We start from the raw sequence: 13,628 nt of genomic DNA on the forward strand, positions 1-13,628 counted from the left end.
GCGCGGCTTCGCCCGTGTCTCGGCCGGCCTCGCCGCGAGTGGGACGTGCTGCTAACCGGGACGGGCCTGAGGGGGTGGGGTGGGCAGAGGGCGGGGTGCACATCGCGGGGTTACCGGAGCCTGCAGAAAACTTTTGTGTGAGCACACGTCGAAAGGGCGACTCGTGTGGGAACCCCCCCCCATTCTGCATGCTGGGAGCCGAGATTTGAAGGAAAAAATGACTATTAGCGGCCGTGAAACTTAGGCTTCACGCGGCGCCTGAAATCCTTAGTTCTAAGAATGTCAGAGGCGCGCTAAATTGGAAAGGAGATTCTTTTTTTTTTTTCTTACACGGTAGTAGCCGTGTCGCCAAAATCCAAAAATGAAAACGAAGGGGTTCTTGAAAGGTTCAGCCCTTTCACACTCCCTGTTTGAGATTTTTGCTGTCCTCAAGAGGCTGAATTTATGTCTCATGAGTCAGTCGTAGGATAAGGGCTTGACACTGCTAAGCCGTGAGATAACCGTTAGTTTTCCTTTCGTTGGTTCTTTTAAAGCCCGTCTCTTAATATGAAGATTTTGCAGAGATGTTCAGAAAAAAGAGCTAGTGCTGACTTCCCAAACCTCCCAGCAGCCCTTTATATCTTACTTAAATTTCTACTTTTTGCAAAAATGCTTAGATCGAATGACTCCAGTCACGTTAGTATATTTGCTGCATCCAGAAATATGGTTTGGCTGTGTGGCATTGTGTTGAATTGACATGAGTTTTAAATGTTCTCCTATAACATGAGTCTTTTTTAAATGAGCATTTTGTATTTGGCTTGAAGAGAGGTTTTTCCTTGATCCGAAGGTTTTATTTTCTGGAATCTAATTATTTTATGTTTTCGTTACGTTTAATTTAACCAATTTCAATGTCAACTTGTAGACCTTTTGCAATGAAACGGTAGTCATAAATATTTCTGTCTTGTGCTTAATACACAGCTTGTCCTTTTGCTTTACATATACTTAAAACAAAAAAAAAACAAACAGAAACACTTAAACAGATGTTCATTGAACTTCCCTGTTAAAAAATTGCCTCTTTTCTGTGACTTATAGTATTCCCAGGTGCCACGCTGTGAGGGTCTTGTGATACTGAGAACTTCTGAGTTCTGATGATCTTAAAGTAGTATTTGGGAGTGGGGGAGCATGGGACAGCAGAGCTATATGTTCACAAAGTGATTTGGGGATTTAGGATGCATCTTTATAGAAACAGGTTGTATTAATTAGTAAACGTATTCATCTCACGCGATATAGTTTCTTGATTAAAGGGGTGTCATTTACTGTTTCTGTTTCTGCTAGTTCATCAGAATTTGAGGCCTGCCTTGAGAAACATTTACTCACCCAGATTTTAATCACAGTCTGCGTCTTATGTAGACGTTATAGGGCTATCAAGTCTTAACTTTTTGTAATCACAAGAGTCATGATTTTGCTAATACCATTTTCAGAGTAACCCTGTGTTTTTCTTTGGCCTATTCTCTGTCTTCCTTCCCCTCTTGGTCTTCCTCCCTTTTTTATGAACTTCAACTGTATCAGTGAACTTTGGCATAAAAAGTTGTTTGAAGTTAGAAGACTGCACCTGGTTTGATAAGCAGTCTGGAGTTGTGGTTATCTTATGTCTCTCAGTGCTTTTTAGGAGACTGTTTTCTTTCTAACTGAGGAGGTATCTTGGTTTCATCAAGAAAAGTAGGCTTTTTCTTGAGATCCACCTTCATGTCTTTTATTTCAGTACTGTGTTGCAATGTCTTTATTCTGCTGCCTGTTATCTTCATCACACCATAATTTAACCACAAACAAATGCACTTTAATTCCCTGGCTTTGATGCATTATAGACACTGGCCTTGTATAGTTTTATTATTTACTCTCACTCTTCAGGGGATTGGTCCATTTCAGCATTACACACAGGCTGAACATACACAGTGATTGTTGGTAGGTTAGTCTGAGAAAGCTGATCATTTATCCTAATTAGGTAATGTTTGTTGAAGTTACTAGGAAGAATTTAGTTGTCCATTCTTCAATATGTTTTTGCATCTTTATTTTACTGATACAAAAAATTCAACATGTACTCATGATTTTTTTTTTTTTAAGAAGCAACCTCAACTGTAACTCACTTTATGTAGACTTAAAACAATTGTTTAGTTTTTTAAACTTGGTCATTTTTTCTTTTAAATCTGTGAATGGGAATAGCAAACTGATCTTAGAATAAAAATTAATGCCAAAGTTGTGGTTTTTTGTTTTGTTTTGTTTTGTTTTAAGTGAGGTGAAGAAAACCCAAACCACCAGCATGTTGACTAGAGACAACAGGGCACTCTTCTTCCTATATTGTATTTGAAGCAAAGCTAGGAAAAGTCCTTAAGCCTTGATTAAGCGGTCTGTGGGTGTTTATTTTGTTTTTAAATCAACTCTAAAAACTGTTTTAAGGATTGAGAGCTGAGGGGCGTTTAGGATTTTGTGGTGATTTGTCGATCTGCTCACCAGGACACAGCAGCTGCTTTTCTTAATCAGCGATTCTACCTCTAGTAAAATAAAGCCTTTTCTTAACCTAGTGTACATGAAGTTCCTTAAAGATCTAATGCTTTCATGTACATTTTTATAGCTTTACAGGATTATTATTACAATTTAGGTCAGATACATCACAAAAGGCATAAAATATTACTTTATGATAGAGGTTATTAGCAGCATGTATACAAATTAGATTAGATAAATCATGCATTGTCCTACAAAGTAGTTATTTCTGGCTTAATGTAATATAGCTCCTGAATTTTTTCCAGCAGCATAATAAAATGGCTAATCAGGTGAATGGTAATGCGGTACAGTTAAAAGAAGAGGAAGAACCAATGGATACTTCCAGTGTAACTCACACAGAACACTACAAGACACTGATAGAGGCAGGCCTCCCACAGAAGGTGGCAGAAAGACTTGATGAAATATTTCAGACAGGTATAATATGCATTTCTTGTTTCTGACTGGTTATGAAAGTGAGGGCAAACCACTTTGAATTTTATAGATTTTTAAGGTTAAATAATACTGTGTCTGACCTGTGTAGAGCTGAATGTTTGTTACTTTCCCTTCGTTGAGGGCATATTGGGTTTGACTTTGATATTCTTATTTCATTATTTTGAAGCCTTCTTAGTGTTGAATATTCAGTCTTAGTTGTTTCAGAACAGTACATCAATTTATCTTAGATTTACCACCAATTAAAATGTATGTTTCAGCATATCAAATTTTGCATTTTTTTCTTAATCTAAATCAGTCATCATTTTGCTTTTACTTTTCTACTTTTAGCTTCTTAAAGTGATTGTTACATCAGCTTAGGTCTGATTAGGTGGCATAATAAGAGTAATAGTTAGACTATATTGTTTGAAACGATAATAAATGTCATACTCCTTAAGAGTTTGTGGCCTGTCTGCTTCCTGACAGAAATCTACATCTCTCTCGGTTATTTGGAAGCGTTTGGTTTGTAACAGCTGCTTTTTTTTTTTTTTTTTTTTTTTTAAATCAGAAGTCCCATGGTTAAGTGTTTAAGTAAATTTGAATATCAGAATATGGTTGGCTGTAAGTGGTTGGAAGTTCTAAAGAGGGAGAGAAATATTTACCCTTAGGGAGTGTTGTTCATAAATAAACGTGTCCGCCTCCTTTGGGGCCATAGATGGAAACTTTCTTCCTCTGTGTTTTGTGTGCCTATCTAGGTTTGAGTGAGAGAATTGTCTCGCTCACAAATGTGTCTTAAGTACAATAGTAACAAAATAGCTGTTTTTTTTTGGTCCTTAAACATTTTTTAATCTGGGAAGCTCAGGATAATTTTAGACACTAAAATGACTTACAAAAATGACTCCTGGGTGATGGTCCCATTGGAAAATCAGTCCTCCGGAACTTTCTGCCATAGAGAATTGGCAGTGATCTGCTTAGAGATACTCTCTTGTAGAGTGTTTTGTTACTGATAAGAGGCTGATGGTTTGGGTGTAGGCTTGGGTTGGCAGAATGGATTGATGGGTATCCTGAGTTGTGGCTTTGGGTGGTGGTATGAAATATTCAAGTAAAAATACTCCAATTATTTGGACATGCTCATTTGGAGCTTTTAAAACAAATCGTGGCAACGTTTTTTTTCCCAGTAACTTTGGAAGTGGCATTATATTTATTTAAAACTTATTTACTGTATAGAATAAAGTTCTTTTTGGCTTTACCAAAATGGAGTCACTTTTGATGTTGGTTTATAAGGACTTGGGGGCTTTAGTCTACCAAATATTTCCACTTTACATTGGATGAATTCTGAAATATATTCCTTTGTAGAAATAGAGAGAAGTATATAGCACAAACTTAATGGACTTACGCAGTTCTATTTTAATCTTAGTAGTAGTTCTGTATGCAATTAAAAATACTATAACATATATAGAGTGCATATTTTCTGTATAGTTTGTTTGTAAGTCTTTATTGCCATTTGAAAAAGATTGTCATTATTGACAGTGTTGTGAATGCCACAGCATCTTTTAAATCTCAGCTTGTCTTCTCAGAACAAAGAATGCCTTAAAATTTGACTTTCAGAATTGATTAGTCAAGCTGCACTTGAATTTGTAGAAGAGTTTAAAATATGCCTTTCCACATTCTGACTGCAGCAAAGTGAAATGCCCAGATAAACAAAAATGCATTTTAGTGCTAAGGAGGAAAAGAAAACTTTTGTCACTTTTTGGAGAGTGGAAAAAAATATTTAATAAAATTGGTTCTTATATTTTTCTCCACCTCTTATGTGGTTAGCAGCAACTAAACCGCTCAGTAATTTGAAGGTTTATCCTTAGAAAATACTGTGTATTTTTATCACTCTAACATAAACCAGACTTTGATGTATTAATGCTTGATCTGTAGTACAGTATGCACGTTAAATATAATTTTGAAGACTAACATCTTTTGGGGAATGGGAAATCAGTGTTCCTAAGGCTTTGCTTTTGCGGCTATGGGGGTCGAAATTCGTATTTATAGGTATTGACTTCTTTTATTTTGATGTTTATACTTAATGTTTCTGTATAGTATTTGCATAGCTGCTTGTAGTTCAATTAAAACAGTTTGTCAGTGATAGCATTGAATATAACAATTTCTGATTACATGTCAGTAAGACAGTTTAGATTACTTTTGTTGCAATAATGTTACCCCTTTTCAATTTAATTTTTAGGACTGGTAGCTTATGTCGATCTTGATGAAAGAGCAATTGATGCTCTCAGGGAATTTAATGAAGAAGGAGCTCTGTCTGTACTACAGCAGTTCAAGGAAAGTGACTTATCACATGTTCAGGTAAGGTCATTATTTAGAAATGGCTTCGCATGATTAATGATTCAGAATTGATTTCTTTTTTTTGAAGGAGAGGTATTTGTTTGTGATGACCTCTGCTTCTTTTAAAAAGAAAATTTAATGGATAATTCTGCTTGTGGCAAAGATTTGTGGCAAAGATTTGCAGAAGCACAGGAATAAAACAAGTTTCCTCTCACTCTGTGTAGTAAGTTATTTTAGAAATGTAAAATCCAAGGCAGGGTCTGATGATTGTTAGTGTTAAGTTTTTACATGTCTGATTGCACAGATTTTTTACATCTGTGGGTTATCTGATCCTGTTTTATTGTCCTAGAGGGAAATAACATAAGTGAGATCATTTTAGACATCTGCCAGAAATATTTCAGGTGCAGTTTAATAGCAACAAAGGTGAACTATGTTTTCCCACTGTAGAAGGTAAGCTACATGAGGCTCACTGCTGTTTGTTCCAATCTCTTGCACATTGTAACCACCCAGCAAATACTTGTCCAGTGAGTGAATGAATAAATATTTTGTTTAAGATTCCTGGTGATTCTTTCCATTGAATTACTTGTCTGTTCTAGAACAAAAGTGCATTTTTATGTGGAGTTATGAAGACCTACAGGCAAAGAGAAAAACAGGGGAGCAAGGTACAAGAGTCCACAAAGGGTCCTGATGAGGCAAAGATCAAGGTAAAATTTGACATAGATAGTTGTAACAAAGTTAAATTTAATTATGTTGGATGGTTCTCTAAATATTTCCTAAACACATATTTTATAATTCCACATTTTTGTTTGGTATAGTGTTTTGTTTTTTTCATGATAATGGGTGTATGCATATGAGAACGTGAAGGAAAATAAGAGGGATGTGAGCATCCTCCTCGTCCTTCAGCCTGTCAGATTCTGGTCACTCACACGTGTGCCCAGTGTATTTGAGAATGAATGGGTCAGGGCCTCAAGTGCAGTCACCAGTTGGGATCTGGCTTCTCTTGAACAGCACTTTACTGATATGCTATAGAGCTGGCTTTTTGTTTATCTTTAAATCAGTGTATAGAAGCAAATAATTCAGGGGGAATTATGTAAGAACAGGAATCTGAGGGGCCAGAATTTAGTTGTGTGTTTTATGAAAAAAACCTAATTTAAAGTCTCATTCTTTATTCTTCTGGTCATGAATGACATGTTTATCTATTCTTGATAATAGTTTCTTGAATTGTTCATCCCTTGGTTCAATTTCATTCTAAGCATTTACTGCTTTTCTTTTGGTAAAAAGGTGTTGGGCTGGGGCCAGCAGATGTAGCAATTATGTTGCTGGGCTCCCAGATGGGTGACCACGCTTCAAGTCCCAGACCCAGTGGCTTCAGAATCACGCCAGGCACGTGTGCGAGTGTGCCCAGTACCCTGGGAGGAGAAGGGATTGTAGCGTGACCACCTCCCCCCAAGTGGTGATTTCTCACTTTCCCTCTCATTATCTCTGTCCCTCCTCCCCCCATGGGGAACTCACATGCTCTAAGGCAAAAACCTCTTTATAAAGGGGGGGTGGTTGGAGTAGCAGGTAGCATAGTGGTTAAAACACTGAATCCCATATGGTTGACTCCATGGTTTGAGTTTGGACCCATTGACCTGAAAAATGGCCACACGTACATGTGTGTGTGAAATTCTGAGAGGAGAATGGAGAAGGCATTACAGCATGCCCTCCCCCTTCCCCCCCCCGGGGGGTGATTTCTCACTTTCCCTCTCTCTGTTTCTCTCTTGTTACAATTGCTTTCTTCCTTTTGATTTTTTTTTTAACCTCAGTTTCCTTATTTGAAAAATGGGAATAGTGATAGTGCCTACCTCATAGAATTATTGTGAGGTTAAATTAATTAACATAGGTATGGCCAGCCTCATAGACTAGTGGTTAAAGGAGCTGGATCCCACATGTCTGACCGTGTGGATCAAATCCCGGTCCCAGTGGCTTGGAAAACACACCAGATTCATGTGTGTGTGTCCGAAATCCTGAAAAGACGGAGAAACAGAGGAGAAGGGATTGTAGCATGACTGCACCCCATTGGGAGATGCTTTCTCCCTGCCCCTGTCTCTGGTGAATGCACAGACCCCCTGGCAATAAGAAAAGAAAAGAAAAAGGTAGAGTGCTTAGAATAATGCTAGGGGCCAGATTCTGGTATGCCAGTTGTACAGTACTCTTCCATGCTGACTCCCATAGGAGAGTTTTTGGTTCATATCCAGAAACCTCTGAACTTGCCCGTGATCCAGGGTAGACTGAAACTAGGAGTGGATTACAGTGTTAAGAGCCTACCGAGAATGCCTCTTTCTCTCTCTGACTCACCCATGGAAGAAAGAAAGAAAAAAAACTTTAAGTAAGGGTTGAGGGAGCCAGCGGGTGGCATCATGACTGAGGTGCTAGACTCCCACATGGCCAACCTTGGTCTGAGTTCCGGATTTGGTGGATTGAAACTCAAGCAAGGCATGTGTGAGTGTGTGCCCAAAATCCCAGGGGGAGAATGGAGGGGAGGGGATTGCAGCGTGGCCCTCCTGGGGGGTAGAGGAGTTTCTTGCATTCTGTCTGTCTGTCCAGCAAGCACACATGCCATGTACCAAAAAAAAACCTCTTGAAAGAAAACAAAGGAAGGAAGGAAGGTAGGAAGGAAAAAAGGAAGGAAGGAAGGAGGGGGTGAGTGCTATTCAGTGACATAGCAGTAAGATGAGATTCTCTGTGAGGCTGACCCACAGGGTAGGATTATAGGTTTGCCATTGGAGTACATTGGGCACGTATGTGCACATGATTCCAGGGCTCACTGAAGTTGGGGGTGAATTGTGGTGTCAAGACCCTGTTGGGGGTACTGTTTCTGTCTTGTCTCTCTTGTTCACTCATGGAAGAAATTTTTCAGAAACACAGTAATACTTGGAATGTACCAAGAACTGTACATTATTATCATTACCATTATTTTAATTTTTTTAGTTTTGCTATAGGGCACAGTACTTGCTGCAGAGAGAGAGAGAAAGTATTCCACAGGGGACGATGACCGTGCTTCCATCCCCACTCCTCCCCTCTCCTCTTGGCATTTTGGGCACGAATGCACAGACCCAGCATGTTTTTCAAGCTACTGGGTCTGAGACTTGAATTGTGCTGTTAAGGCAGTTGCCCCTATAGGATCCAGCTGCCTTAACCATCACATAACAAGCTGCCCCTCACTTGTTTTTTCTTTTTCTTTTTTTAAAGTTTGTTTCTGCCCTTCGAGAGTAGCAGGGAGACCCCTGGCTGGGTCTTGCCATGCTGCAATCCTCCCCTGAGCTGCTCAGCCAGCCAGGATCACAGTCACATGTGTCTAGTATGTTCAGGTCAATTTGGATCCGAATCCAGGCCTCCCCTGTGGCTCCAGCATTATGCAGTGATGCCCCACTGCTTATTACCCTGTAGCTGGGCCTGTGTTTTTATGTTTAAAATTAGCTCTGTTGAGTGAAAAATAGAAGAATAGAAATCCTAAGGCATGCATTTCTGTAGAATATCAAGGTTCACTAAGCTAGTTTATTTATTTATTTATTTTTATTATTACGTTTTTGTCTCAGGGTGTATGTGCTCGATGGAGAGAGAGAGACAGATGGGTATAGTGAGAGGGAAAGTGGGAAGTCTCCCCTCAAGAGGGGATGGCCACTCACAATCCTTTCTCTATTCTCCTCCCGGGATCTTGGGTATGTACGCACATACACTTGGCGTGTGTTTTAAGCCACGGGTCTGGGACTCAAACTGCAGTTGCCATGTGGGAGTCTAGCAACGTAACGCTACGCCGTCTGCTGGTCCCACTGAGCTTGATTTTTAGATGATAAAATAGAGCTCTTAGATCTTGATGATATGTAAAGTGCCCTATATTATGTAATTTTAAGAACTTGATGTGTAAAATTCTCCCTTGTAGGTACATTGCATTTCTTGCCATTGTGTCTGTTTTGTGGTCCTTTCGTGTTACATGTTGCTTCATTTATAACATGAGTTCCTTAAGGGCAAGGAAATTGTGATTCTTCTCGTTACTTGATGCAGTATAGTGAAGAATGTTGGTAATCAGGAAACATGAGGTTTTACTTATTTTTGAAACTTGAGTTACTCATTTGGTGATTGCCAGATATGTTGAATCTCTATTGAATAAGAGATTGTCCTGTTCTTACAGTATAGTAGGTGTATGAAACAAAAGGGTCAAACAAAATAAAGGTTAAAGGTTATGGAACTTTGAGTACAGCAGAAAGAGTAGGAAAGGATAAAGTAAATGACAGAAGCTGCAGGAAGGAGGCAGAACTTTTTTACTGATTTTTTTTTTTTAGGAAGAGAACATTTGATTAGAAAAGAATCATTGGTAGAAACAAGTATGATTTACATAGGAAATAAAGCAATCTAATTAAGTACAGGGTGTGAAAGATGAGTAGTATGATACGTAAGTATGAATGGGTAGCATGGGGGAAGTTTAAGTAGAATTTATAATTTTTTAAATTTTTAAAATTTAACTTTATTTATTTTTTATTTAATTTGACCACAGAGGGGCAGAGTGAGAAACACAGAGAGAGGGAAAGTGAGAAAGCAAGCCACCAGGTCTGGGAGTTGAATCATGGTCAGCCATTTGGGAGTCCAGCGCCGTTTTATTTTTTTTGGTTTTCTTTCTTTGTTTGTTTGGTTTTGTGAGAGAGACTACACATGTGAGAGAAAGACTGCTCCTCGTTGTCCTCCTTCCCCAGCTTTCAAGGTTGTCAGTCTTAGGTGTGACATCTGGCAGGTTTGTAGGTCAACTTGGATCTGAACCTGTGTTTGCCTGTGTGGCTTCCAGCACTCCATTTCAGCATGCTTCCAACTGTACCACTGAGGCTGGGCTTAGCGATGCCTTTTGAAAAAGATCAATATACTGATTTGTATGATTTAGTGTTCAAATATAAACAGATGTTTATTATCTCTAGGCCTTGCTTGAGAGGACTGGTTATACTCTGGATGTAACTACGGGACAGAGGAAGTATGGTGGTCCTCCCCCAGACAGTGTGTACTCTGGTGTGCAACCTGGAATTGGAACAGAGGTAAGTGGTCTTTAACCTTCTGCCAGGATCTTTCCAGTTTATAAATTGTGCCTTCTAGTGTATGATAGGGAAAAGTACTTGATTCTTTTCAAAGTATAAATGTTGTTACTTTGTTACTTTTTGGATATTTATACCTAAACATAGAAGAAGTACAATGAAAATATGGTATGAAAGATAAAAAATGGTATACCTATGTAGGGCATTTTACCAGGAGTGGAACTTGCAGGACTTGGAAGTAGCTCCAAGTGAGTCACTAAGTGGGTGAGTGAATATGAAGGCCGAGGAAATTACTGTAGATTTCATATACACTGTACACTTGGGGTACACTAAACTTATTCTAAAAATTTATTTTGGATCCACCAGGTGGTGTGGTAGTGGTAGTTAAGGGTACTAGACTTCCACATGGCTGACCATGGTTCAAGTCCTTGACCTGGTGGCTTACTTTCTCACTTTCTTTAACTACGGGACAGAGGAAGTATGGTGGTCCTCCCCCAGACAGTGTGTACTCTGGTGTGCAACCTGGAATTGGAACAGAGGTAAGTGGTCTTTAACCTTCTGCCAGGATCTTTCCAGTTTATAAATTGTGCCTTCTAGTGTATGATAGGGAAAAGTACTTGATTCTTTTCAAAGTATAAATGTTGTTACTTTGTTACTTTTTGGATATTTATACCTAAACATAGAAGAAGTACAATGAAAATATGGTATGAAAGATAAAAAATGGTATACCTATGTAGGGCATTTTACCAGGAGTGGAACTTGCAGGACTTGGAAGTAGCTCCAAGTGAGTCACTAAGTGGGTGAGTGAATATGAAGGCCGAGGAAATTACTGTAGATTTCATATACACTGTACACTTGGGGTACACTAAACTTATTCTAAAAATTTATTTTGGATCCACCAGGTGGTGTGGTAGTGGTAGTTAAGGGTACTAGACTTCCACATGGCTGACCATGGTTCAAGTCCTTGACCTGGTGGCTTACTTTCTCACTTTCTTTCTCTCTCTCTTTCTCTCTGTCTCTCTCTCTATCTTTGGTCAAATTGGAAAATAATAATAATGAATATGAAATAAAATAATTCTTTTTTTGGGGGGGAGGGGAGAGGTTTTTTTGCTATAGGGTGCGTGCGCTCACCAGACAGACAGAGAGAGACATAGAGACAGAAAGCAAGAAATCACCCCCCAGGGTGCAATCCTAACCATTATGCTAACTGCTGGTTCCCTCTCTCTGTCTCTCTTGAGCACACATGCCCTATAGCAAAAATCTCACTTTAAAAAATTTAAGTCTAGGGAACCAGCAGTTAGCGTAATGGCTGTGTCGCTGGACTCCCATGTAGTCGACCGCGGTTCGCGTCCCAGACCCGGTGGCTTAAAACTCACGCTGGGCACGTGTGCGTGCGTGCCCAAGATCCTGAGAGGAGAATGGAGGAGAAGGGATTGTGGTGTGACCATCCCCCCTGGGGGGTGATTTCTCGCTTTCTGTCTCTATGTCTCTCTCTGCATGTTTGGCGAGCACGTGCGCCCTGTAGTGAAAACCTCTCCAAAAAAAAAAAAAAAATTTAAGTCTAGGGACCAGCAGTTAGTGAAATGGCTTTGTCGCTGAACTCCCATATAGCTGACCGCTGTTGGAATCCCGGACCCGGTGACTTAAACTCAACGCTGGGTGTGTGTGCGTGTGTGCCCAAGATCCTGAGAGGAGAATGGAGGAAAAGGGATTGCGGTGTGGCCATCCCCCCTAGGGGTGATTTCTTGCTTTCTGTCTCTCTGTCTCTCTTTCTGGCGAGTGCACACGCCCTATAGCAAAAACCTGTAAAAAAAAAAACAGTTAAGTCTAATGTAATGCTATTATGTTCCTCACAGTGTCCAATATAATCTGGTGCAAAATTAGGTGGCCATATCTATTTCAAAATCTGACACTTGGCTTCTTCACTGAATTGCATGTTAAATATGTTTTCATGATGCTTGTATTGCTCTGTTAACCTAATTTGTCAACCCATTTTTCTCGTACAGCTCATTTTCTTTCTTTTTTTTTTTTTTTAAATTTTTTTGGAGGGGAGGAAGAGATTTTTGCTATAAGGTGTACACGCTTTCTGAAGACACAGAGAGAAAGTAAGAAATTCCTGTTCCGAGAGGATGACCACACCACGATCCTTCTCTGTTCTCCTCTTGGGATTTTGGGCATTCACGTGTGCACATAGCCCTGGCATGAGTTTCAAGCACCAACTCTGGGACTCAGATCGTAGTGGGCCATGTGGGAGTCCATCGCCCAACTACTATGCCACCCACTGGCCCCCACGGAGCTCATTTTCTACTTTGGTTGCCAGAATGTTCTTTTTAAAATGTAAGTCATACCCAGCCACTTGTCTGCTCTAAACTCTGTGGCTTCCCAACACATGTAGAATAAATCCTAAGCTCTTAACCATGGTTTATCTTAACCTGACCCCTATTCTCTTTTCCAACGCTGCCAGCTGGAAAGTCCTTCTGTTCCAGCTGTTGGCCTATTTATGTTTCTGTTTTTAAGTTTTTCTATAGGGCACATGTCTTACTAGAGAGGCGGAGAAGGAGGAAAAGTGAGAAATCTCCCTCTGGTGATGGTCACACTGCAGTCTTGAGTCTCTATTCTCTTCTTGGGATTTTGGGGACATGCACCCAGTTGTATGACCAGTGTGATTTTTAAGCCACCAGGAGTGGGGCTCAAACCACAGTCAGCCATCTAGGATCCAGCCACTTTAACCTCCACACCCCTGTGTTGGCTTTTCTGCAGGTATGTCAGGTGTACTCCCATCTTGCAGCCTTTTGTATTTGTTCTTTGGCTTGGAATGTTCTTTCCTCGTATTAAAATTTTTTTTTCTCAGGGACCAGCAGTTAGTGTAATGGCTATGTCACTGGACTCCCACATAGTCGACCGTGGTTTGAGTCCCGGACCCAGTGGCTTAAACTCACGCTGGGCGCATGTGCATGTGTGCCCAAGATCTGAGAGGAGAATGGAGGAGAAAGGATTGAGGCATGGCCATCCCCTCTGGGGGCGTTATTTCTCACTTTCTATCTATCTGTCTCTGTCTGTCTGGCAAGCGCACGTGTCCAATGGCGAAAAAAAATTTTTTTTTTCTCTTAGGTTTCAGCTCAAATTTACCTCTTTAGAGAGATCCTCCTGATTAAAATCCAACCCTGAGACCAGCAGGTGGCATAATGGTTATGTTGCTGAACTCCCCCATAGTCGATCATGGTTTGAGTCCCAGACTCAGAGACTCATGCCAGCCTGTGTGCATGCATGCCCAAAGTCCTCAGAGGAAAATGGAGA

The 13,628-nt window shown here is 40.1% G+C and overlaps 1 protein-coding gene across 2 annotated transcripts in view; it reads left to right on the forward strand.

The window, feature by feature from the left end:
• The window catches only part of HNRNPR (heterogeneous nuclear ribonucleoprotein R), a 36,942-nt gene that overhangs the window by 472 nt on the left and 22,842 nt on the right, over nucleotides 1-13,628 (forward strand). The window contains exons 2-6 of one of the 2 annotated variants that reach the window (XM_027770576.1): nucleotides 2,784-2,952; nucleotides 5,177-5,295; nucleotides 5,871-5,978; nucleotides 10,221-10,278; nucleotides 10,815-10,870. In XM_027770576.1, coding sequence (XP_027626377.1) covers nucleotides 2,796-2,952; nucleotides 5,177-5,295; nucleotides 5,871-5,978; nucleotides 10,221-10,278; nucleotides 10,815-10,870 — 498 coding nt within the window. In that variant the 5' untranslated portion in view covers nucleotides 2,784-2,795. Of the gene's footprint in view, nucleotides 1-2,783; nucleotides 2,953-5,176; nucleotides 5,296-5,870; nucleotides 5,979-10,220; nucleotides 10,335-10,814; nucleotides 10,871-13,628 lie in introns of both variants that reach the window. The other variant, XM_027770577.1, reaches the window with a different exon arrangement.

The sequence above is a fragment of the Tupaia chinensis genome, unplaced genomic scaffold, assembly GCF_000334495.1.
Source record: "Tupaia chinensis unplaced genomic scaffold, TupChi_1.0 Scaffold000146_1, whole genome shotgun sequence".
Classification (NCBI taxonomy): domain Eukaryota; kingdom Metazoa; phylum Chordata; class Mammalia; order Scandentia; family Tupaiidae; genus Tupaia; species Tupaia belangeri.